Source organism: Amblyomma maculatum, chromosome 2 (assembly GCF_055883805.1).
Source record: "Amblyomma maculatum isolate TAMU_Amacu chromosome 2, ASM5588380v1, whole genome shotgun sequence".
Lineage (NCBI taxonomy): Eukaryota > Metazoa > Arthropoda > Arachnida > Ixodida > Ixodidae > Amblyomma > Amblyomma maculatum.
The window spans coordinates 31,488,533-31,515,904 of NC_139345.1; the positions used below are offsets into that span (position 1 = coordinate 31,488,533).

Genomic DNA, 27,372 nt, shown 5'->3' on the forward strand with positions numbered 1-27,372 from the left:
CGTCCTGTTTGTCAGGAAACCCATTACGTAATTATATGTCCTCTCGCCGACTCCTAATACCTGTAGTCCCGCGAGAATTGCCTGTTGTTTTAAGTTGTCAAATGGTTTTGTTAGATCTAGTGCTAGAATTACCTTCGCGTCTCTGGATTTCGAGTCAATTATGTCATGTTGTAATCGGAGCATTACATCCTGTGTGCACAGGCCCGGTCGGAACCCGACCATCCCGTGCGGCCACAGGTCGTTTTTCTCCATGAAATTAGTTAGCCTTGTTTGGATTACGCGTTCCATAAGCTTTCCAATGCATGAGGTTAGAGAAATAGGTCTGAGGTTTTCCAATTTCGGGGGCTTGCCAGGTTTTGGAATTAGCACAACGTTTGCAGTTTTCCACTGCTGGGGAAGATGACCGCTACTCCATACTTCTTGCATGTAATTGGTGAGTGCCGTTATGGAAGCGTCGTCTAGGTTTCCTAGCATTTTATTTGTTATTCCATCGAGGCCGGGAGCTGATCGCGTCTTTAAGCATAGGATTTCGGCTCTAACTTCCGCTTCTGAGATGGGCGCGTCGAGGGCCTCGTTCGGTGGGCCCGCGTATTGCCTAAGAGGGAGGGATGTTGTATCGCCGACATATGCGTCTACCAGTTTAGTTATTAGTTCCGCGTCAGTCCCCTCGAATGCGTGTCTTGTCTTTGCTATTGTTGTTAAAATTAGTCAAATTGGTTTACAGGAAAGGAAAGGTGCAGTAACTGTCACACTTGCTCTGTGGACACCCGAACCGCGCCGTAAGGGAAGGGAGGAAGGCGGGAATGAAAGTGGAAAGAGAGAAAGGTGAGCCGTAGTGGAGGGCGACGGAGTAATTTCGACCACCTGGGGATCTTTAACGTGCGCTGACATCGCACAGCACACGGACGCCACTTCGTTTCGCCTCCATCGAAACGCAGCCGCCGCGGTCGGGTTCGAACCCGGGAACTCCGGCACAGTAGTCTGGCGTCTTACCACTGCACCACCCCGGCGGGGCAATTGATTGAGTTTTCGAACTGTCGGGATCAAGAAGATATTGTAACAGGCTCCAGGTCTTTGAAAGGCTCATGTTGCCCTCCATTTCATCGCACCTGTTACACCAGTTTTGCTCGCAGAGTTTAATTGCATAATCCTCAATTTCCTTACTGTGCCTGGCTATTTTTCGCCTTAGGTTTCGGTTCCATCTCTGACACCGGAGGCATCTTTCCATACCTTTTTTTGCTTCCCACATGTGTAGGAGTTTCCTGTCCACTGTTTTCGGTGCATCATCCCCCTCTAGGGTAATGGTAGCGGATTTAACGTGGTGCATGAGGGTTTCTGCCCACTCGTCGATATTTTCAATATTTTTGTCCATGTTTGCAGATTCCCTAATTTGTCTGAATTTCTCCCATTTGATTGCGCTGATGATCTTTTCTCGTCTTACTTTGACTCCCCTTTAAAGCGTTATTTCGAGGACGTAATGATCGCTTCCAAAGTTGAGCTCTGTGTTCTTCCACCTAACGTCCTCTATGTTTTTGGTGAATGTTAAGTCTGGGGTTGTGTCTTTGCTCACACTGTTTCCCACCCTGGTCGGGCAGCCAGAGTCTGTCTGCAGGGTGAGGTTTATTTCGTGAAAATCTTCCCACAACTGCCTGCCCTTCGGATTTTGCCTATTATATCCCCACTCTTATGACGTCACGCCATTTTCACGTGACCATGTGATGTCCCGCCAGACCGAGAGACGGGGCCCCAGCTCGCGCCATCGGATGGTAGCAGCGAGTCCATACACGACGCTGTGTCGCAGCCGAGAGAGGGCGCTCGCTGTTTGTGACGTCAAGCTTCGAGGATGAATGGGGCTGTGGCTCGGCTCCTCGCAGTAGTCGGGGCGCAGCCTTATGGTATGTTAGTTGATGCGTATAAGGCGAGGCTGGAACGATCTGTTGCAGCCAAGCGGCGGCGCCGTGCTGAAGAAACAGAAGAACGGGAACGGCGAGCTAAACAATGTGCGTATGCAGCAGCCTGGCGAGCGCGCCGGTCAACATGTTTTGATGCGAGTGCATCTACAAGTTCAGGGCCTAGTTTAATGAGTGGTGTTAACGTTAGCGAGACTATGGAGACAGCCCGTAGTTCGGAGACAAGCTTCATGGACACTCTTAATGCCGATGAGACTATCATGGATGCTTCAGCTCACTGCTGACGATGCTGCATCTATGAACAGTATGGAACGCTACAACTTCAACAGAAGAAAACGTCGTGCCGAAGAAACGCCTGAACAGAGAGAACAGCTTTCGCAATCTTCCAGACTCAACCAAGCTAAGCCTTCAGCCAACTGCTTTCTTTTTTCTCTACTTTCCCTCCTCTGTTGTTGTGGCTGTAGAAAGAAGGAAAATGCACGGGCCTGCTACTGGCTCTGTAGCTGAACCACCTCCGCTGCCTGACAGTTACCGTGCCTTTCCCTTCCTATAAAATAGGAAGGGAAAGGCACGGTAACTGTCTCGCTTGTTTTCTGTGCATATCCCAACCGCACCGTAAGGGGAGGAAGGGGGAGTGAAAGTGGAGAGAAAGAGGAGCCGTAGCGTAGGGGTACGGAGTAATTTCAACCACCTGAGGATCTTTAACGTATGCCGACATCGCATAGCACACGGACTCCTCTTTTTTTCGCCTCCATCGAAGCGCAGCCGCCGAGGTCGGGTTCGAACCCGAGTACTCCGGCACAGTAATCGGGCGTCTTACCACTGCACCACCCCAGCGGGGTGGCTCTACGCAAAGCTTTTAAATTTGCTCGTATACTTGCAAAGGCTACCTCTATAGATTTCTTGCATTAGAATATTATCGCAAGTACCGTTTCAGGGGCTCTTTAAGAATGTGCCAAGTTAACATTAAGTCACCAGTTTCTCTTAAAAGACTTTGCTTGGAGTGTTGCTATTTGTAAGTTTCGGCATTATACAGGCAATATTTAGTTCTACAAGCTCAAAGAATTTAGTTACAGGGTAGAAAAATTCTTGGCACTGCAGTAGGATCAATGTTCCGTAGTAGCACAAAGCCGTTTGCAAAAGCATATTGGATTGTTTTTATTTCAACAAGCTCTTGAACATACATTTTGATTTCTTCCCTAAAACCAAAACATTCTGCAACTTTTATGTGCATCTTATGTGCATAGATCACTATAATTGTTATGGCAGATTTATTATTATGTGTTACTAAAGTTTCCCTTGACTTAAAGTGTTCTTAGTTAAAACTTATAATTTTGAAAAGTACATGTATCAAGTTATATATTGGTGTACTATATTGCAGACTGAAAATGTCTTGCTTAGAATGACAAATTTAACATCAAGGACACACTGGAAACCTTTTTTGACACAGTGTCTGAAAACATATTCTAGTTAAAAAAAACTGACTATCTTAGATTCAATTCAATCGTTGAGTAGTAGCTTCTAAGTATATACCCAGAAGAAGACGACGCTGAGCGTGGTGAAATCGGTGCTGTCATCAACGTTAGTTGTGCGGACAGCTTTCAGACTGTAGATCTTCCCCGTAACAATATGAATCAATCATTTAGTAGTAGCTTCTAAGTATATATGAATCATTTTGTGCGTTCTAGAATTTTTAGGGTACTTTTCCTTTAGTGAAGTTTTTCTGTGTATTTGGTAATATTTTCGATAATATTCATGCACAGTGTTAGTGTTCAAATAAATGCCTTCAGAAAGCACATTTGGTTTCCATCATTCTTTTGTGCATTTGATATCTTTTTATCCATCACACATTCCTGAGGGAAAAAATATTCTGTCCAAGACATCAAAAATGGTCACTTTTCTATTGGCAAGGAAAGTGTTAAGTGGAGTGGTGCTGCTTGAAACATTTAACAAATACCAAGAAACAGCGAATGAAATCTTGGATGTGCTGCAATTGATTACTCGACTTGCCCAACCTCACTCATGCAGTTTATACTCCCGCATGACCGTAATGTGCACACGACTGAGCACTTGTGCCAGTGTCAGATGTCACTTCCACAAAACATAATAGTCAAAAGCCTGGTACAAAGTTGTCATCAAAGGCACATGTGTAGTGGCAACCAGTGCACATCAACTGGAGGATGCGGCACATGTGACAACTCTTTGCATGTAATCAACCTTGAAATGTTGCACTGCTCCGGAGCAAGGTAGAGCAAGGCATGTTGAGCGCGAAAAAAAGAAAAGCAGTGTTCTTCAAAATGAACACTTTAAGAATTGCACATTGAAATTAAGCACCTAACTTTTTCAGTGCAAAGAAAAGCTTTTTGCCCAAGCTGCTTGATTTCGTAACAACTTAAACACGCTGGAAGATTTTTATTTGAAATTTTTTGATTGGTTCATAAACTGTTTCCACGTATCTTGATGCTGAAGTCATGACTGGCTAGCATGATGGCGACATTTTGAGTGTATATTACAGCAGTGTCCATTCCAGTTTCCATACATAAAAGCTGTTACAGAGGAATGATGTACATTTCATCGATCAGTTTCAGTGAAGCATAGTTACATTTCAACCAAGAAATTCAAGGGGAGCATTGTCTTTCAATGAAGGGTGCAGTGAAAAGAACCTAAGCTATATTAAAACAAGAGTGAACCTAAAACAAACCAGTATGTTATACTAAGATGTGATCATGTGGTGGGATACGTCAATAACGACAAGGCTTTACAGAATGATAGCCCATTAGTTTTTTGTGATTTTCAATTCCAAATCAAAACTTTTAATTCCTTCTCTCTTGTATACTGGTATGCCTAATCGTTATGCAAGATCTTTTTTGTTTCCACCACAACCTCAAGACACATTTTGGTCAGTGGTTGGTCCCTTTATTTTAAGCCATTGAAGTGTGTCAATAGTGAAATATCGCTGGCTTCGGGAAAGCACTTGCCCCAGGCATGTTGATGCTGAACGGCAAATATTAGTGCGTGCATGTGAAGCATGAGATAATGGCTGCCATGTGTCACACAGTCTCTACAGCTCTGTGACTGCAAGAGTTGCTTGCCTTGGTTGCTTGACATCAATTTTCAGAGCAGAAAAGCTGCAAATTCAGAGTACTCTAAGACTTAGAAAATAGATTTCAAACTGCTCTCGTAGCCCTACACCACATGCGGTGCAAGGCCAAACAAGTTTACAAAGGACACTAGTCCACTTAGAAATATAATAACACAAAGGAATGCTTGAGAAAGAGCTGTTATGAAAAACAATGATTATGGAATTCGTGACAGAGCAGAAAATGTACAAGCTGCTGACTTTAAGGTGAGCGATAAAGGTGCATTGTGCTTTGAGATTAAGCAGTCGGCCTCACTTTGGACAGCATGAACTGTGTTGTGCTAACTGGTGGCATGCCATTCACTCTTGGCCAAAGAAACAACTCAGCAGCAGCTATATATCCAGTTCAGCTGCAGCAGACATCTCACAGGAGTCTCCACAGTCCATCAAACTCCTCCGAAGACTCCTCTTGTTTTTAAACCACTTTTGGACAGCATTGCTCCCATTTTTACCCCTGTTCCAAGACACAGCGGAACCATGAGTTAAACAGTCATGTGCTCCTTTCAAGCCAGCACGCTCTCCTTGGCTGCTTTGCAGCTGCTTTTGATGTGCTCACAGCTGCTTCACGGCGGCACTGCTGATCACGTGTATCCACCTGCACAGCGGCATGCCAATGGAGCATATTTCAGTACATTGGCACCAGTGAAAAGAGTACTGCTTTAATAAATTTTTACAGCACTTGGCTAAAGAGAAGAGAAAGCTGAGAGGTGACCAAAATCTTTAAGTGTGTAAGTACAGAATTATGAGCTTATTCAGAAAATCTGTGTTATTTATGAACCATGAGTTATGAAAACTACACCGGTGTTACACCAAAATGAGGACGAAATGTTACTAAACAACAGCTAACTCAACAGAACAAAAGTTCTGGCACAAAGCCCTCCAACCTTAGTATAGTACCTTTCACCACAGCTAACATAATACATCATATGTCCGCCATCATACATCAAGAAAAATGGAACAAAATCTCATTACCTAACCGATGAAACAAAGTAGGCTCAATTCGAATAGTTAGGTTACAACAGTGAACTGTTAGAGTCTTCACAAGTATTAGGGAACAGAGTGTCACACCACCAATAAAAGATTACCATATGCAAGAGCAGACCCTTCAAAAGTATCTCCAACTGCAGTGCACATTCATGGAAAAAACTTTGCAAGGCGAGGATTCACAAGAAAAGTTACTTGCAAATTACCATGACAGCTAGTCAGCTGGTACCCTCCCAGAGGATGAAGCACATGTTTTTTTGTGCCTCTGTGCCTTTCCTTGGACTGCTTTACCCAACCACAAAGCGCGATATATTTTTTAGCCCCAACTAGCATCGCACAAACATTTGTTCATGACAGTACAATACGCCTACAGTACTTCAATAGAAAACATATCCTACCTTTGTGATATCCCTGTCATATGGGCATTCAGAATGCATACTGAGTCAATAGCCAATTAAGTTTTGGGGGCCATTCAAATGCACCACAGCCAGACAGCAAACTATAATGGTTGCTAAACACAGTAAAACCCACTTATAACAATACTAAGTGCCATGGAAATATCATTGTTATAACCGATAATTGTTATAACCGGGTTAGGCCGAAAAAACAAAGAAAACATTATGAACTACACATTTAATGAGGACGAGGTAGATTACACTTTTTCGTAGCAGGAAGAAACGCATAATCCGTAAGCGTTGTCTGTTTCACGGCAATCTGACCGACATCTTTCTGCAGGGCATCCAACTGCTGAACATAGTGCAGTGGAAGGTTCTTAGCAAAAACAAAGTCCTACAGGGAATCGATCATTCTCAAAGCCTCCTGGTGAGACGACATCTGCACAGGCTCCAGTTCATCATCGTCATCGCTACTGTCATTGTCCTCCGCGCCAGTGACTGCTGCGATGATAGTCTTGTCTGTCAGCTCTTCATCTGTCCCGACTGTATAGTCGGCATGTGAAAATTCCTCAAGTCTCGATGCGTCGCCATCACTACCGCTCACTGTAGACCAAAGTTAGGTCATCGCTGCGTCAACGGGAGCTTTGCAACCTTCCGTGTCGCCGGCATCCCCAGCGAAGCTCGCCTTCCTGAAGCAGTTCATAATGGCGGATGAGCTTACAGCTGCCCATGTTCCAAAAATGAACTGCACTGCCATCAGGAGCGAGATCTTCAAGTCTGGCGCCGGTAGGCGTTCTCGAAAAACCCTCCATTGCTGTTCACGAAAAATCCAGGGCCAGCAAAATCGTGGCAACGATGATGGCAACCTAGGAGAACCAAGCTAAAAAGACACGTGCGCGAACGCTGCTGCACGCCTGCCACAAAACATGTGCAACCGCGAAGTGAAGCTCTGAACAAAGCAAATAAGGGAAGATAGTGCAGCGAACCACAATCAGTGCACCCTCAGAATGGACTGCTTCACCATGCAGTGGCAGAAAAGAACTGAGTTGCCTATACTTCGTTTCATACATCAGGTGCAACACTGTCAAAGCTAGAGCTTTTTTCGCGCTCCCTGCATCCGTGATAAAAATAGTGCATACTCTTGGCGAGAGGAAAAAATCTGCTTTGTCTGCAAGCTTAACACATATTACATTTGTCATCAGCTTGATAAAAAACATGTTTTTTTAGAATCAGTGAATTTCTATACTATGTTTGTCGTTTTTGTTCGTGTCGAGTTTTCTCTGCCCCGCAATCCTGTCAACTGTGCACTCCGCGCTGCACACCACTTTTTGAGAAATGGCGTCTAGCTCAATGATCTTGACTAGCTCTCCCGAGCGAGTTCTTTCTTTAAGATTTGTACTTTGAAGATGTCCAGGCATGCGAAGCAAGTTATTGCGAACGTGTATGCTGGGAATAGAGCCCGTTTCAGCAGAAATCCACCGGGATATTCTCGGTTTTGTGAGAGAGGATAGGGGATTGTCTCCGCATACCGTCACAAAAAATGGGGCGGTGGAGAGTCTGTGCGGACCATTTAAGTCTCCAAAGAAAAGATCTCGAGACATGAAAATCTCAAGTTCACCAATGGTAAAGCGTGACAGCTTCACAGTGCATGCCATCCGCCTAAATGTACATGGTATGTACACAAAGAGGGAGATACCCAAGCTGGAAAGTATTCAAAAGAAAAAGGACGACCTGCCAAGCTTCAAGAAAACCACCTTGTGGAGGTTATTGAAGGACATTGGCTTCGCATTCGAGAAAAGCAAACGGAATCTTGCTCTGATCGAGCGCAGTGATCTCATTGCCTGGAGTCGGCAGTACTTGCGGGCGATCAAGATCTCATTTATGACAAGAAGCAGGTCATGCATTTTCAGGCAGAAAGAAAAGTCGAAAAAAATTGACTCATTAAAAATATAATATTAGTATAGTATGAGAATAAGGAATATATCAAAAACAAACTGCTCGCATAAAATGCATCACGCTAATCCCCAACGGAGAGCTTGTCAATCCCGTACCGCCTTGGATACTCAATCCGCTGCTCTGCTGAACGAACGAAACCGTTCATGACATGCCTGGTATCGCGAAAGAGGCACAAGAGCGAGTAATGCCCTCGGTTAGAGCAAAAACGAAAATTACAGATGGCCTGAACTGTGAAGTAAAGACCATCTTGCACCACGTGTCAGCCCAGTATTGAAGGTGTTCTGGCTGTCTCGCCACCTAGAAGCTGCTATGAGATCTAACCTTTTGGTTTTAGTATAGTCTGAATTTTTTTCTCAGCAGTCAGTAACTAGCGCATAAGAGATTTTTATCTGGAGAGCAGTGGCAAATGAATGGAGAAAAATGGCATTGAGCTCAATAAGTCAATCGTGGTGTAATCTGGCCACTTTGGCTCCAGATTTTTTTTTTACCAGTCTAGCAGCGATGAGTCGGAAGATGACTGTGGAAGCCCAGATTTCAACTCTGGCAGTGATTTGGGTGCACATATACCTGGAGCATCAGCTAGTGGACGGAGGGGAGCGCAGTTTCAGTTTCCGCTGGCTCTTGAATACAAATGCAACACAGCTATGTGCCCTCACTATTTTACCTCTGTTTTCTAGGGTTCTAATGTAACGATTGCTTGCCACTGGTGCAGATGCATGCAGAGTTTTAGGTTAGACGGGAACATGGCCTACGCCTAAGTGAAGACATGAGCGTGGCACTCGGAACCAGATCAAATTTCTGCCTGTCCTGATTTTTTTTTTTTTTTTCATTCTTTCAGCCAAAGTGGTACAAGCTATTTGTGCAAGCATGCTTGAACACAAATTTTGAGAAACTTTTGTTCCATGATAAATGCTTATAGAACACAGAGATAACAAAGTGTGGATTTGCCCCTTTCTCTCTATCCACTTTCACTCCCACCTTCATCCCTTCCCTTACGGCGCGGTTCAGGTGTCCACAGAGCAAGTGTGACAGATACTGCGCCTTTCCCTTCCCATGAACCAACCAACCAACCATCTCCCAAGTATAAAGAAATTATGTTCAAACTGGATGATTTAACAATAAGACAGCACCCAACTGGCTGCACCCCGCATTTCTGTTGCCGAATACCGCTGCTGTGCTGCGACACGATTGGCTTGAAATAAGCTTTTCTGAACTGGCTTAATATATTAAATATTACTATTTCAGCAGTCTCCTTTGGCGTACAGGCCTCGCAGTGTTCCATACTATACATATAAGCAATAAAAGTTGCATGTTGGATGGCACAGAGTCGGTTTATTTTGGATGGGGACTATCGTGACTAATTCTGAAAAATATATGGACAACCTTTGCCTACATATCCTCTGGAAAAATTTTTTTTTCCATACAGAACAAATATTCAATATTCAAAGGCCTTTTCTGTTTCTAAATTTGTTGTTTATTTCAGTGCCAAAGAGCTACGATGAAAAAAAAAAAAGAAAAGACAATGTTAGCCAAATTATCTTTTACTAAATATTTTTTCATACCAATCAAATAATAGATAATCAGTTCAAACATTTACACATATTTGTATTTTGTTCAATCAGAAAATTTCATATTTGCACTCTCCTAGTTTTTACCCTCTCAAACTGCTCTTGAAATTGCAAAAAAAATTATTTTTAACCTTTACAGACAAAAGCTCCGAGGAAGGAATATGGAACCTACCTCTGAAATGCATACTCGCTCTCTGCACGGAAGAAGTAGACATGGCTGCGGTACTGTAGCTTAAAGACGTGCTGCTTTCCCATCTGGTCTCCGGGTAGTGCCACCACATAGCCCAGCAAAGGGAGGCTGGCCAATGGCACTGACTCCTGTTACAAGGAGAACCACCAGCTCAATTACTCTTACCAGCTTGCGTCCTGAATGCCATAACCAACTAAGCACCTAAGTCCAAATGCACCAACTAATCAAACAACTGGTTTTGCTAAATTAGCTTAGCAACACTAAGCATATCATTGGTGGAACGCTGGCAGACGGCATGCCACTGCAGCAATCATACTGCTTTAACATGGTACAGTCCAAAAGATGGGTTTCAGAAGAACGAGACAGAAATGGCTGGTCAATCTTGCAAGCAGCATAGTCAAGTTTAACATTTGTTTTAATTACTTACACTTCTTGTCCTGTGTGCTACCAACATGAATTCATACACAAAGAAAAGCAGTTGGCAAACAAGAATCACTGATGTGCAGAACACTGCATTACTGAGCTAACCCACTGCAGCAGTAAATAGACATTTTAATGTTACACTCCACTAATCACTGATGTGCAGAACACTGCATTACTGAGCTAACCCACTGCAGCAGTAAATAGAGATTTTAATGTTACACTCCACTAAGTCACAAGCATTAAAATTCATGCACTTAAATTTTTGTCTAGTGGTAAATTTCTTTTCTACGTAACAAGAAAAGCATTGAAAGGAAACTCAAGACAAACTGAAGTTAATCTGTATAAATAGACTACCACAGTCCAATTACAAAAAAGTTACTTTCACTAAAAATGAAGCTTTTGTAAGCCACAAAAATTTGTGCAAGGCTGATTGGTTTCGTTTATAAAGTTTTAGAGTCCCAAAGCAACTCTGGCTGTGAGAGAAGCCGTGGTAGTGGGCTCTGGAAATTTCGACTATCTGGCTTTTTTTAAAGTGCACCGACATTGCACAGCACACGGGCACCTGGCTTTTCATTTCCATTGAAAAGTGGCTGCTTTAGCCGGGAACGAACTCTCATCCTTGGGTTCAGCAGTTGAGCATCCAACTAGTGAGCCATCACGGCGGGGAGTACGAGACAGAGTTCTTTTCATTATCAAGGAAGAAAATGTACCATTTTAAAATCTCGCTTTTTTTCAACAGTAAATGCGTCGTTTGCTGCCAAAGAAGCATAAGTACAGCCACAACGGGTCAAATGATTCATTTTCACTCGAAACAATGACTGGATGGAGTTGTCCTTAACGTCACTCCAACAACCGAGCATTTCCTAGTTAAAGAGGAACAGTGTGTGGAGGTCGTATGCATATGGGCAGAGCTTCACTGCAGACTTGAGTTTCACATCTGATTACACAAAAAATGTTATCCTGAAGTTATCGCAACTGCAAAAAAAATATTTGCAAATGAAGCATAAAAAATGGGACACAGGAAAAAAAAATTATTTGCAGTAGCGCGCTACCTTTATTCAATGAACTTTGTGTATAGTTGAAGTAGATGCTGGACCTTATTTTCTCTCAGCACACCATACAAAGCAATGGCACAGGTCAGCATTGTGGACAGTCAACTCCCGCAGGAATGGACCAAGAATGATTACGCTATGGGAAGTGCAGTGACACTGCTAAAGGTGCTTTGACACCAGTGGCTCCACCAGACACTGCCCTGACCACAGGCAGGCTGTAGAGGAGTAATAAGTGCAAGCACTGCCACCACTAGTCTGGTTGTGCCATAAAGGAGAGCCGAGAGAGAGAGTGATACTGAAGAGAGCCTCCCCTACAGCGTTTCAATGAAGCATACCTTATTCTGTGCAGGTGCGCACTTCAGCAGTCCTGCAAGCCACAATATGAACTCGATTTCAGGCTGGGAGCACAGGGGTGCATGTCAAATGTCAGCATTGCTTTAGAGCTGCCCCTCGGTTACAAAAGAAAATTGCTTCATCAGATTTGCGGCAAATTCGAGATTGGGCATTTGCACAGAACCCCCCAGACCTTTGAATGCACAGGACTGAAACAGGGTGCTGCCTTGAGTTATTCACAGCTGGTACATCGCCAATGTTGCAATCGCCAGTTGTGCAGTACACATCGCAGGTAGTGAGCAGTGGCAGGAAACCGTACATATATCCCGTCAGCCATTAACAGATAGTACAAATGCAACTGCCATGTTTCTGCATATCAATTTTTTCTGTATTTGTATTACACCAATAATTTTCACAACCCCGTGAGATTTTTATTGAGGTTTTGCTCAGTATTCCCTTTGGCACTAACTAAGCTACTTATTTAGAGTATGAAGGACATGCAATGGGCTATTACCAATGATAGTCAATCCTTAAAACAGAATGCCAGATAGTACATCACTAGAAGATGCAGAACGCATTCACCCAAGAATTGGATGTAGAGTGCTACACTAAGTACATGCTTGAGTGCTAAGTACATGCTAAGTACAGCTTGAGTGGAAGCCTGGTGCATCCACTCAAGCTCATTGCTTTTCAATATCATTTTTCCCGCATACAGGAACAGGCAAGAGGTAGTACCAAAAATTCAGTACACTAGCCCTTGCTGTCCTGTCTCAGCTTATATGCAAATATCCTGAAAAACCTGTGTGCACAGCAGAACAGTGGTCACTGATCATGGTCAGCACTGACTGTGCCTTGAGTACACTGTGCAGATGTGCTCGTGATTTGCTGCACTGCTTCTAAAGAGAAGTTGGCCTATTTGCAAGCCTGAAGAGACAGGGTGACAAGTCCACACCTGGAAGGACTTGTAGAAAAAGAGGCAGAAATTGCTGAACACCACCCACAGCTTCTGCCAGCCACTACTGTTCTTGAACTTGCGCAGCAGGTAGCCACTCAGGTAGTGCTGCACAATGAGACATTCAATCAAACCAATGCTCAGCAACTTTTAGGCGAATGTGTCAGACAACGTCACATGGGATGGTCTCGATAAAAGGCACATTTCAGCAGTTACAATAAAATAAAAGGGATATAAAAATCTATGCCCCCATTGCTGATCTATGCTTTCAATGAGCAAGGAGATAAGGTCAGTATATAATTTTGAAAAAACAAGCCTGAAAGTTCTAAACTAGCACACAATGTCTACTTATTACACCACATATTTGGACCACTTTGAGCTTGTTTTTAGGTGAAACATTCTGTACAAACATAGAAAGGGTGTTGCAAATGCCAAAAACTGTATTTTTCAAAAACTGACTGCTTTGCATTGCCTCTACCACTACAACTTGACTTACATTGTTTTTGCATTGTACTGCTTCTACATGATGCCTACTAAAGCCTTTAGTGGTCTTAATAAATGAAAATAAATGAAGACAAGGCAGAAAAGTGAAGCAATGAATACTCACCTAAAACACACCAAAAAAAGAAAAGTGTTAGCTGTGTTTACAAAAAGACATTTATCCCTGGACAAGGCATGTGCTGATATGTGACATATGCTGAGAAAGCACAATTTGCTTCTAGTAGTATCAATTACCGTATCTACATGTAGGTGACCAGACTCAGCAGCTTTTGACACATGGAAGAGTCAAAAGATGCTCAGCAGCAGTATGCAAAGTTTGATGTCACCGAAATGTGTGCTAAGTACCCAGGAAAGCAACAGTCCTAAGCTTTCATTAGCCAATCTGCATGACATTCACACTTCTTTTTTATTTTCTGGTTCTCAAGTTAGGGATCGACCTTATGGCAAATCAACTAGAAGACAAGTAAATATAGTAAACTACAAATATATATTTTCCTGCCCATTTCAATACCTATGAGAATATAGGTACTATACCTTTTACATTTTTCTATACAATGTTCCTGCATGATATGGTGCTACAATCACTCATGCTGTGCGCATTTAATGACTTTTGCATTGCTCATGGGCAGTGACCTGAAATGCTTCTCTCAGCTGGAATTTGAGATTGTTTACTTCACGCTCAAACTTTTCAAAGAGGTGGTAGCATTTGGAGTTGAACCTTTTCCTATAATAGGCCTCGGTTGGTTGCCTGCTTGTCAGGATCAAATCAAAATCTGTATTGGAAGAAATCACAGCGTCAACAAACTAAAAAAACAAGCGTTCGTGAAGATGGTACTCATGACAGACAATTCACCCACAGGTCTGAACAATGGCCGATTGTTGCACTACCAAAAAATATCTTGGCAGAAGTCTGTGTCTAAATTACAACAGGAATACATCCAATGTAGTCGGGGGCGTGGAGGATTTTTTTGGCATTGTGACACAGCCTGCAAGCGAACTGCCCCCAGCCAAAGCAATTGCGATCCATTCAGCAAGCGAATGCAGTCTCTGCCATTCACATCCTGGGCTAACAGGCTGGAAGGCTCACCAGGAATGCCTGCTGGTATTGGTACCGGCCAATGCTCGTGTTGCGGTGCCAGCACAAGTGCAATGTGGTCGTGGCATGGACTGGGCTCTGTCCCAAGTTGGCAAGCCGTGGACCGTCTGCACCTGAACGGTCCAGCCGCTCATCTGACGAGTCTGCACAAACCACAGTGCTTTATTGAGTAACAGCTCACTTCAGCATCTGCTGCCACAGGCCAAAGACAATTCCTGTAACATGGTCCACACCTGCAAGCAACAATGGCCAGCTGGAATCCTGGCATGCCACATCGAGGCTTGTGTGTGGCAAGTGTTTCAGCCATACTGCAGCGGCAGCTGAAACCTTTCCCAACAATAAGGCACCCACCAAATATGAGAGTGAACATAACCTACTGAGCAAACACAAGCTTGCTGCACTACGCTCAAGCATGAAAAAGAAGACAAGAAACATGGGTCTGCATTTATAACCATGGTACATAAACATGAGAAAATAACCAATCCTTTCAAATTTTGGTAAAAAAATGGTATATAACCAAAATTTGAAGGTTGAAGGTTAGAGGTGGGTGGCTACTCAAAGGTTGGAAATACATTTTTACTGCTGGGTGCCCAGGAGTACACCCATCATATGATGGCCCAATCCGGAAAAATCTACTAGGGGCACTGATGGGCGGAGGGTTCACTCATTGCACACATGCACACATGGGTGTAGGACTATTTTTCAAAAAGGGAGTCGACTATACAGCTAATGCAGTAAAAAATAACGCAAGAATGCACATGCTGCACTGCTATTGTGTTAGATGGTTGAGCCCACAAAGGTATGACATGAGAATGGGCGATCAATTAGAGCAATAAGCAATCATGTTCCTTGATAGCTTGGTAACTATGCTGTAAAAGCAGCAAAAGGCAGATCCAAAACAAGGCACCCTCGGTCCACGGGCCACGCATCACGTGTTCCCATGTCACTGTAAACTGGTCTGTGGTCCGATGCCGTCAAGCAGACTTGGCGGACCATAAAAGCTAACCACGCACAGGACGAACCGAAGTTGCTAGACCATTTTATAAAGCTATTGGCAACGCCGGGAAGCAGGAAAGGGAAGAAGTCGAGTTTTTTTTCCCCGTGCGCCACAGGCCTACCGACCCCTCTCCCATTCACCCGTCTCAGCTGCCCCACCTCAAACAATCAACTAACCGCGAGACACGAGTGAAAAGACCTGTCTTCTTCTACTGCCCCACGACTGTGCAAGCCCCAAGCTGTGCACCTGCTGTGAGGGAGTCCATATCTGGAAGTCAAAATAAAATAAAATCTCGGTGATACGAATCCAGTTGATACGAATTTCGGGATGATACGAATTCGCAAAATTCCCCAGCCAGAGTGTATTGTGTACAATGTGCAAAATTTCAAATGGTTCGAACACTGTCCCGCGTCACTATGGATGATACGAACGCGCAAACAGCGACCGCAACCTTGATTACTACGTAATGTCTGCACATCGTTGACTCTGCGATCGCCAGCCGCGCTGCATGTTCGCATCACAAGCAGTTTGTGGTGGCGCGTGGTCCGCACCTCGCCAATGTCGCGATTTTCTGTCGGGCTCACGCCGCATAAAGCTTTTTTCAGCAGCATGTGGCCCACAAACCGCAGCCGTCGCAACCGCCGTAGCTGGCGGCGGCCAATGCGGCGGGTGCAAGGACCAGACATCACTGGTTCCACGATGGCGATCCGTGAGCAGCTTGCGGCGCCGCACGGCCTGCCTGTTGCCATCTCCAGTCATGCTGTACGCGCCGCGAGAAATATGCGGAGGCGGGTGGACCATACATCGCTGGCATCGCGATCGTTTTCCACGCCGCGAAATGTTTGCAGCGGCTCGCGACCATGAATAGCAGTCGGCAGCGCAAGCAGCAGGCACGCATGGGCTGCACATGACATCGCGACCACTAATCGCACTGTACGCATTGCAAGCAGTTTGCGGCGGCGCGCGGCTGGCACGTCGCCATCTCTTGGCGGAGGCGCGCGGCCTCTCCGCGTCGCTGACGTCACGATCACCTGTCGCACTTTGTCCGCCACGAGTGGCGAGCAGTGAGCGCGCGACCATAATAAACCTTTTCTAACGTAAACTGATATGCGCGACTTCCTTTCCTATGCTTCTGCATACTTACTTTATTTCGTTTTGATGATATTAATGATCGGATGATACGAATTTTTTCGCGACCCTGTGAGATTCGTATCACCGAGGTTCTACTGTATTGAGAACCGTGGGCTGGTTGCCACACATAGTACAGAAAGCTTCACGGTCCGCTGCTAAACCCCACTAGAGAAAAGCCATTTGACATTTCTCGCTTGACTGGTTCGCAGGCTGACAGTGTGCCTCATAAAGTAGTGATGTGTGAACATGTAGCATGCGGCCAGCGGACCGACGGTCCCTCATGTGAATAGGCCTACAGCGACGGCTTCCAGAAGCCAACACATATTCTTCACCTCAGGCATCCTGCTGCACAGCCACAAATGTACAGTCTTTGTCAAAAGTAACCAAGCAGCCCCACCAGCCATCAAAGCAGGCACGGGACCAAGAGGCAGTGCTACATCGTCATCGCTGACCATTGCTCTCCGGCGCCGAGCATAAGCGGGTTGACATAAGTATGCTCCCTCGCTCTCTTCTGTGGGGTGATAAGTAAGCACGTACGGCATCCAATTTGGTGCCTTTGGAGCACTCTGCTACTGAGGAAGGATGCTTAACATAGCACAACTCGCTCAACACTACTTTTTGGCTGGTGTTGTGAGGCTGCGCTCTTCGTTAGAATACTTTGTGTATTCAGTAACGATCCCATAGCTTCAACCAACTTGCTTTTTTGCTCATCTAGAATGTCCAGAAAATAAGGCAGGGAACAGACGTGGAAAACTGAATGTGCTTTTTCTTACACTTCCTAGTTTTCAGTTGGGTCAAACGACAGGTATTGCTGAGACACTTTGTTAACCTGGAGGACAGAACAGCATGAGACAAGATTTTCAGTTGTTTCAAGTGCACCGGTTGCTGCACATCGCAATTTATGCTTTTTGGTAACATACAAAAGGTTTTAATCATTTTTACGTTGGTAATTACCCCTTTTTTTTTTTATTGACCTGCAGGCAGTTTTTCGCTTCATGATGAGAACTGCACGAAACAATGTCACTCTCATGCCCCAAACACTCGTCACTCATTTTCACAATAAGTGTAGCCATTTCTTTATGGTACCACTTTCCGAATCTAAGCATTAGGCTCTGGAAACGTAAAAAAAATCAAACATGCAGCATAAGGACTGCGAACTATTTTTGCAACACTCGCTATTATTACCTACCCTCTTGAATGGTAGTTTAGCGCCCGATGGCAGAATAGTGCCATAAGTAACTCAGCCGCTAAATAACTTGCTGATACAGCGTTCAAATGCAATGCAGTCATGTTTAGAACCAGAGATTTCCCGCCCTAGCTGAAGCCCCTGGCCACAGCAGAGTGAGAGTTCAGTGGGAGATTCAATGCAACCAGAAAAACAATTTCTTCATAAGCACCCTTCGTAATATGTACATAGGACTTCTTGAGGGATCATATGTTATGGTGCATTTACATCATGCATTCGCTATTGATAAATATTTTTGAAGTAGTAGTTGTACTCCTTAATCAAATTTCCCAAATTCACTTAGGATAATGAATCATAAAAAACATTACATTCTGCATACCGAGCGGTGGCAAATGCAACACTGGCGAATTCGCTGCATTACATATGTAGCAATAGCCTCATTTGAAACAACAGTGCCTAATGTTTTTTTCTCTCCTCCAGCTCAACGAAGTACCACACCCAAAGACTAGCAATCACAGGAACAACCACATCGAATTTTCCATCTTGCTTTGCTAAGATTCAAAATGAAAGAAAAGCAACTATTTTATTTATTGCTGCATCTACAGAAGCTCTATACTGATATATGCTACATAGGTAGGTAAAATATTTCTTTATCAAGGTATTCACCTCTGCTAGGCCAGGCCGGCATGGCTGCTCAGCTACTTTTGGCAAAGACAGAGCAAAGTTAGAGCTCCAGGAAACAATACTAGCTGCGTGGTGCTGTTCCCCAGCTGCAGGAACTCCTGGTAACCTCGCAATTACCAGTCTACTTTGCTGCTGTTACCCAAATGGCATGCGCAACTTTGCAAAATGGTCATTTGTCACCACCACCAACAACACTAAAGGCTTGGAAATGGTAATCCGTTAGCTGGACAAAGGCCCAGTTAGAGTGCTGTGTTGTGTTAAGCCACAGGATGTCCAGTATTCAGTAGAAACATATAGCATGGTGGAACCTATATAGTATATCAAAGTGTAGCACCCAGCCAAAGCTGCCTCCAAATGCCACCGTGGTATTCGGGTCTGTTGAGAACAAATGCGAAGTTTTTTCATTACAGGCCCGGAAACAGGAATGTTTTGTGCGTGTGTGTGTGCATGCATGCATGCCAGAGTCTCTTCTCCTCTTTATCCAGAACTTCACCCTTGTTTTTCAATACTGTGCTCAGTGTTGTTCGATATGGTGCTCGGGTTTTTGTATGCCATGCCGACTCTCAATTTCTTCTCTCCTTTTTCTTGACATTTACCAGCTTCACGGAAAAGGAAACATTCTGTAATTTAGTGGCTGCCGTAATGCATGTACAGAAGACACAACAATGCAAAATTGCCAATGACTGCATGATGAATCATGTGCATACCTGCCAACCTGGCAGGATCAAAAATCGGGAGATTTTTAATTCCTGCCAATGGAATTCCAGAAAGGGGGTCATCCAAACTTTCAGGCAGTGCCCTATGAGTCCTTTTTTCAGGGTCATTGCAGTAGCAGGCTTTGCTGGCTTCGAAAATTTGTCAAAGCAGCTTTGTTCAAAGCATGGTCCCAACTAATAGCCCTCCCCCAGCAGCAGATGTGTTGGAAGGTTGTGTTGCACAATGAGTGGAATTCTGCTCTAGTTTCAGATTCAAATCACCTTTGCTGCCCGGCGTCGCAAACCCACATTGTACAAAGTGCACAATGTTCATCTTTGCTCGATGTCATCAAGCAAGGAAGTATAAGATCACAAAAACTCCTGAAAAGATCTTTTCTTGGGCATTGATAGCATCATCGCCTCCAGCACACGAGAATTGTTTGAACCGCACACAAGTCGCTCAGCTAATCCGAAACATTCACACGAGCAGCTGCTACAGCAAACACGAAATGCAATCCCCCACAGCTGCTTTGGCTTGATTTGGCTTTGATCGGCTGCTTATATGATGATGCCAATAGTGCTAGTGTGGTCGCTGATAGTGATATTGGCAATTAGGGTGCAACTGCAGCTGCAGATTCCATGGTGCCATTTGACAAAAGATATTATTTTGTGGGCAGAGGCAACCTATCCGGAGATATAGGGCAGTGGTCAGACACTCAAAAAGTTCAGTAAAAAACTCTGGAGTCACTCGGGCAAATCGGGAAGGTTTGGCAAGTATGCATGTGCGAACTTCATGACTGTATATATGTGGGCATGACTGGCACAGCATGCCAAAAAAGCATATTCTGGTTGACTGGCTATGTGCTACCTATGTCATAAAAAATTCACATCATCATTGCGCAGCATGCTTTAAGTACCATCGTAGCAGATGCAGACCCATTCTGAAAAGTCCGGAGCTGTATTGAGGAAAAGCCAGCTCCTTGAGTCGACCAGTTATGCCTGAAGCTCGATCTATCAGATGTGGCGGCTAATTTTTGTGCGATGTGGCCATACATTTTTTGTATACATGTACAGTCGAACCCGGATATATTGAACTCGAAGGGGATCGCGAAATAGCTTGAAAACGGTATGCGGCAAACAGCCAAGGGTGATGCGATCGTCTTTGGGGAAGGCACACTTTCCAGTGCGTGGTGCGGAGTTCGATATATCGAATGACCGGTGAAATTAAGTTCGATATATGATGCGGCTTTCCTATACTTTTGCATGGGATTTTCAAGGGGATATTCCATGAGTTCGATATAACCAAAATTTAATATATCCGGGTTCGATATAACCTGGTTCGACTGTATTCACATTGTACCCTTAAGGTGCTTAGAAATTATATTTGATATAAAGGATGACTTGATCTAACTAAGTAAAACTGGGTTAATGATAATGTTTGATAATGTTTCAATGCAGAATAAGACTGTACTAAGCTGCACATGCAGCCTGATACTGTGCACCCTCCAGCTAAAAAGTTTAGAGTTTTCGATGGAAATATGTTTCTCCTATAAAGTGTATTCATTATAGTGTTGCTCTACTTGATGCTGTGTAAGTGGAAGAAGCTTACGGCAAGATTTGAGGCTGGTGTAGTAGAGGCCCTTGTTGTCTCGAGCCATCTCAATATAGTCACCCAGATCGCGCATCCAACGTTGCCGCTCTTCCTCAGACCTGCAGTCAAAGGGTAGATTTTTGGGGCATCACATGTTCAGCCCTGACCAAGAGTGAAAACTGTTCTCTGTTTTCCTTTCTTTAGGGCGTACCACCTGAAACCTTTATCTCGACCCATTCTGTCTGCAAGTCTGGCCAGAAAGATAAGCAAGACAAGAGTTTTCCAAGCATTCACAAGTGGAAAACTTGCTGGAATCCAGTACCCCAGGTGTACTAAAACTGGTGCTCCGGTATTGGGAGCCATGTGGCAGGTGCCACATGAATGAGTCGAGAAATTATTATTAAAACAGTGCAGCCTAAGCAGCAGCCTTCACAGGCTTATTTTCCCCTTGCAAAACTCAGCAGTATCGCAAGTAAACACATCCATTCATTAGAGATGCAACCTATGAGTAAGACACAAGGCATGTGCTCTGCCATTTGTTAGCTCAAGAAGAATGCAAGAATGTTAGAACAGAGAGAGACGTGGTAGGCCTGCAACATTTGTCTCAAACCTGATGAATAGTTAAGCCATTATCGTTGATAGATGTAGTTTTAAATCCTTTCACTTCAGGAGCACAAAGTAGCACACATTACCCTGTAGGAACACTTGTGAAAGAAAAGAAAATACAAGTGAGAACTTTTGAGAACGATTTGGATTCCCCCACTCTGAAACACAATGATTAGCAGCAGTGTGTTGTGTGGAAAAATCCTCACCCAGCAGCTACAAGGAGTGCCCGGTTGGCGGCATAGATGGTGAAACGGAAGGCTGCCTCCGCCTTGGGTTCGGTCTCTTCCACCATGAGCCCCTGCAGGGGCAGCTGCCCATGCACTTTGAACTGGAGTCGGGGGCCCACAGACGATGACACACGGCTAGCATAGATGAGCACGTCCGAGAACTGCACACGCATATAATGAAAATATACCTGCAGCTCCCTACTGAGCAGACAAATGTGTGGAAATGAACGGCTCGTTATATGGGGCTCAGTACCTTAACGACGGCCTCAGTTTTGGCAGACTTAATGCCACAGGAACCATAAAAGGGTTCTTGGAAAGCTCCTGCTCTTCTTTTTCAATCATGTTCTATGTGACACCCTCAACATTAGAAGCTGCACGACATCTGCTGCTACGGACAAAAATGGCACTGATGGATGAACACTTTTAAGGTTAGGTTACACACAACGTAATTACCTATGAAAGTAGAACACTTAACGGCCACCACCGTAGCTCAGTTGGTAGAGCACTGTATGCAAAATTCGTAGGTCGTGGGTTCGGACCCACCAATGGCATGTAGTTGCTTTCCTAAAATGTCATGACTGTGGTGATGTCATACATGGGGAGCCTGGCGCTGACATTTGCTGAAAGCACAACTTCCTAGGTAACACCTCCAGTAGGAGGTCAGTCATCTCTGCCTCTGCAGTCATCTCTTCAATCATCTCTGCAGCCAACGGCTGCAGAAAGACTGGAAGAGAGGGGGAACAACGTTTGTGCACTGCCGCCTCCAGCCGGCGGCCTGTGCACCAGGCGGGTCTCACAAGGCTGTTGGCGAGGCGTAACTGCCGTCGCTGGCCTTTGGCAGATAGTTTCTACACAGGGGATACTATTTTCGAATAATTTGGATTTGTGCGATGTTTCAGACTTCATTCAGCAAGGACCAAATTTTGCGCCAGCAATACTGAAGAGATCCAATTTTTAGATGAAGGTTCATTTCTTCGGCATAACTTACATTGGAGCAGGCATCGCTGTCAAAATCAACCAGTTTTGTGCGGCTGTGAAAGCTAGGCGAAGAAGAGTCATTCGGACAGACTAGCTTGGCTCTTAGTTCATCACTGCCATTTAAGGCAATGATAATAAGGGAACACTTGTCAATGTCATCGCAGTAACCTATAAAGAATGCGCAATTAGACTGAAAATTGAACATGAGCACTGTCCACCACGGCTCGCTTGAACGCTGCCGCCCATAGAGAAAAGCTGGAGGTACGGTTGGGGGGGGGTACAGAGGCTCTTGGTCCACTTGTTTTCTTCCCGAGAGTTCCACCTCGCGGTCTTCTCTACCATTGTTAATCATGGAAACTGAAGGTTATTGCTTCGTGTACTGCGTGCATTCATTCGCGGCGTGAACATGGCCTGCAGCTATGTCACAGTATGTCGTGAAGTGGCATGGTTATGAAGAAAGCATGACTGGCTGAGATATTCTAGCTGAAGGATTATAGTAGTTATAACTTAGCTCAATCTGCTTCTGTGGGGCACCACTGCGCATGTGGTGACTGCCTTGAGCGAGCTGCATGCTTCTCGGCGGTGCGCACACCTGCCACACAAGCACCAATCGGAGTGCGTGCACAGGTGACCGCACCCACTGTATCGGATCACGCATGTGCCTGCACATGAGCGGCGTGTGGAAGCTGACTGCGCTATGCTATAAATCCCTATTATAAACAAAACATGGGAAGCAGTGAAGTTTGTGATTTGTAAAGTTGATTTTTCCCAGAAAAATGATTTTTTTCAAGTTCATAAATTTCTCGGACCATTTCCCAAGTCCCGCCAAGTCCAAAAAAAATTGGTCAGTACTGTAAAAGATCCAAGGCCTACTACAGTAGTCACTTATAGAAGTTGTACCTTAAGATCTGGGTCCGCAATGTGCTTGCAATGACCGATGTGATAGGTACACAAGCGACTGAGAAGACAGACAAAGAAGACAGTGATGTCATTCGATGTAAAGAAACCGGGTGGTGGCCTGCGATGCATTCACAGGCAGAGCACTGTCCCAACCTACTTTGTTTTTGGCAATGCGCAGGAGTGTTTGAGTTGAGGGGGAAGAGGAGGAAAGTAATTATTAGCTGCAGACATCTTTGCCGTTACTAAAGCTTGTTCAACAATTCCTACAATGAGGCGACGACCAGCAGAATACCTGTCACTTGCCAGCTTTACTTTACCTTGACCAATCTCTTTTCCTAGTCCCTTCAATTAAAGGTCCAAACACTACACATTAACTCGACCTTCAGCAGGCCTTTTTCCTGGGACATGGCTAGTGTTGCACAAGGCCAGAGGTTGGTAGGCCAAGCTCAAATGTGCTCAAGAATCCAAATGCCAAATGGGCATGGGCAGGGCATGTAAACCAAAGGCGAGGTAACCAATGGCTGCTAAAGGTTTTTACCGCTAAATGTGAGGCGTGGTGATGAAATCCCAGTATAGTAGCTCCTGTTAGTGTCGTTCAGCAGCTTGGATTGAAATGTCCTAAAGCATCTTTCAACTCATTTTATTACTGCATTACTGGGTAAAATGTGCTCACACCACCATCAATGATAGGCAGAAAACCATGAGCGACCAACGTTTCGCAAGGTCCTCCCCCTCCCCAAAGAGCCATAATACTAATTGCATGTGCTTCATGAGCAGCTCTGAAGCACTGAAAAAGCCCAGAGGCCATGTGCACACACCAGAAAGAACATCCTCTGCTGGTAGCCCTTCCTGGACAGCTTCTGCAGACAACCTTCTCGCACAAACTCCTGAAAATAAAGATTGAAAAAAATAAAGATTGAAAACGAACACAAATAAACACTGAACACAAAAGTGGCTCATGAAGCAAATACAAGGCAGCCCTGAACCTCCCCGTGAATGTGCAAGAAATCTAGAATGCTACTATATTCATTTTCTGAGGCTATTCTTTGTTTTCTAGCAACAACTTCCAACAACTTCAGTCAAAGTTCCCTATACATATACAGAGATCGTAGCTCACACTGGCTCAGGCAATCTGAACAGGATGGCTCAGGTTGTCTGACTGAATGAGGAGTCACAATGCTCTCAGGGTCACGCTAGTAGTAAGTGGTGGAGGCAAGCTAACATCTGCAGCAGGGCAGTTAGTCCTCAGGCCCTGCCAGCATGGCCAACCCACAGGAGTGTGGGAAATTATACCTCAAGGGTAGGCTTTTTCAAGCAGGTTGAGGATGCCACAGGGCTGCAGGCTATTCAAACTGATGACAGTGTAGAGGATGTCCTGGGTATGCTGGGTGCAATGCGGAAGAACGAAAGCAATCTGGTCACCGCCCATCGAGGACAAACGGATTTACCTAGTGGCATACATGCACTTGTTAGTGTCCATTTTACCAGATCACATACCTCAAGGAAATTTGTTTGTCTCTACACATATATATATATATATATGTAGAGACAAACAAATATATATATATATATATATATATATAGAAGGTATGCACATGACGTCATCCACAAGAGGCACTAGCGGCTAGCGCGGCATTCGCCAAATGCATGGTCGTGGGTGCAGACGCCGCAACCAGCCGCAGTACTCGAATCGTGATCCGTGGTGCGCTTTTCGCCTCTTGTCAGAATTTCTGTGTGCGCCAGCAAAAGCCGTGCGAGTGAGGATACATACTTACACCAGTGGACATCATGGAACAAGAAAAATGTCGGTCTCGATAAAATGTCCGACTTTGTGAAAACACCGGCTCATACAACTGCAGTAACTTCGTCGTGGTGTGCAGCGCACTACAAGACCACTGCTTCACGTTGAATTCCCCGACATCGGGACCTGCTTGCGAAATGCATTCGTAAGTTTTGCGACAGGTGAAGGAATTAAAACGTACAAATCTAAGAAAGCATTTTAATTTCATGATTTCATGTAGCAAACTTGGTCGTGCCCTGCCAGGGTGGTGCAGTGGTAAGATGCCCGACTACTGTCCGGAATACCCGGGTTCGAACCCGACCTCGGCAGCTGCGTTTCGATGGAGGCGAAACGAAGAGGCGTCCATGTGCTGTGCGATGTCAGCGCACGTTAAAGATCCCCAAGTGGTCAAAATTTCCGGAGTCCTCCACTACGGCGTCTCTCATAGCCTCAGTCGCTTTGGGACGTTAAACCCCATAAACCAAACCAAACTTGGTTGTATTTGTAGCTGCAACCAAGTTTGATTTCATGTGGAAATCAAAGCCTTGCATGAACATGGTGTCGCTTTTTGCTGTTTCTGTCTTAAAAGGCAATAAATGATAAATGCGTGTGGCAGTCAAGTGCTACAAGACCGCACACGCTGCACCTCCACTTCTTGACTGCCCCCCCCCCCCCCCCCCCTATACTTTGTGTGTATGTTCGCCCGTGTCTTCCCCTTCTCTATTTCTTGGTGCACATTTACTCTCCCTTACTTTCTGGATGGACCGCGCTGCCTCTTTTCCACGTTTGTAGACAGCTTTACTCTTTTTTTTTTTTTTTTTTTTTCCTATGCGCTGCGTTTTCCCTCACGGCTTCAAGGCCTTCATAAAGTAGGCTTCTCCTGAACGCTAAGTCTGGTGGTAAAGCCACTTAAAAGGACACTGATATTTTTTTGAAATACAAAAAATTATTTTCCTTGCGATTCTAGGTAGCGCGCGTGTGGCGATGTCATATCGTGAGAGTCGTCACCGAAGTCAGGTGCACTTTACTATAATCGATTTTTACCAAAAATATCTTTACTATAAAGGTGGGAAAATGTACAGCTGTCTATGGAAGATGAACCGGGACTTCAGTTTCACATTACTAGTATATCCGAGTTTACTATAGCGGTGTTCTAGTATAACACTTCGCTGCCAGTTGAAAATGCAGTCCCCCAGAGTTCTCAAGCCCCAAGTCAATGTGCGGGCGAACTTTCCATATATGTGCCTTTTAGACCGCAGGAGGCAATGCACGGAATGTTTCACGTGTGTAATGATACACCAGCACAGGCACGGTGTATGCCCCGCCCTTTTCGTACTGGCGAGACATTAAGCTCTACCCAGCTCCCTTGGAGTGCATCCACAAGATGGCTTCCCAGCAGTTTTGCATGATAGTGGTGAAAGGAGTGCGCTGTCATGAAAAGCTTTTTTACATTTTTTTTTCTCCACAGTACTGCGCAGATGCTTCCCATGAGTGCTGTCATGTGGAGCTGCCGTGGTTCGCTGCTGCTGCAAAAAAGTGTCTCAACTGAAGGGTACCTGATTAAGTTCATCATATGCTTTACTATATATTTCCTTCACTAAAGTAAACCAGCATCTCCTTTTTTTAAAGTAGCAATGTAATATCTGACACTCTCAATATAAGACACCATCTTTTAATTTCATCTGTAATCAAGTGACATACTTGGACCATTTACTGCTCTTTTTAATGAAGCAAGAAAAGTACAAACCCTGCCTGGTTGAACCAGATTGTCCAGGCCCACAAGGTCACGATCCAGTTCCATCATCTTGATGTGATTCTCCTGTTGTAGTGGAGAGAGAATGTCGTACAAGTATGAGCTACCAAAGCTGCATATTGTGCTGCGGCTGTGACATTTTAAGGTCATGCAAAACGTAAAAAAGAAAAAAAAAAAAAGAAAAGCTGAGCCGACATAGTTGCTCATTAATTTGTTGTCATTCCAGCTCTTGCAGCAGGCTGGCCTAAGGGGTGGAATGAATTAAAACGGCACAATTTCAAGAAATCTTCAATTTAACAGAAGCCCACGCAAGGACATTCTACTGTAAAATACCGAGGCAGTGCT

General features: G+C 44.6%; 1 protein-coding gene across 1 annotated transcript in view; it reads right to left on the reverse strand.

Moving 5' to 3' along the window:
• Positions 1-4,179: 4,179 nt before the first annotated feature.
• Positions 4,180-27,372, reverse strand: part of Cdep (Chondrocyte-derived ezrin-like domain containing protein) — a 110,969-nt gene continuing 87,776 nt past the window's right edge. The window contains exons 17-24 of the mRNA XM_084593699.1: positions 27,022-27,093; positions 24,313-24,381; positions 21,596-21,777; positions 20,802-20,902; positions 14,491-14,642; positions 12,903-13,010; positions 10,125-10,270; positions 4,180-5,644 (exon numbers count right to left, since the gene is read on the reverse strand). Coding sequence (XP_084449825.1) covers positions 5,602-5,644; positions 10,125-10,270; positions 12,903-13,010; positions 14,491-14,642; positions 20,802-20,902; positions 21,596-21,777; positions 24,313-24,381; positions 27,022-27,093 — 873 coding nt within the window. The 3' untranslated portion in view covers positions 4,180-5,601. The remainder of the gene's footprint in view (positions 5,645-10,124; positions 10,271-12,902; positions 13,011-14,490; positions 14,643-20,801; positions 20,903-21,595; positions 21,778-24,312; positions 24,382-27,021; positions 27,094-27,372) is intronic.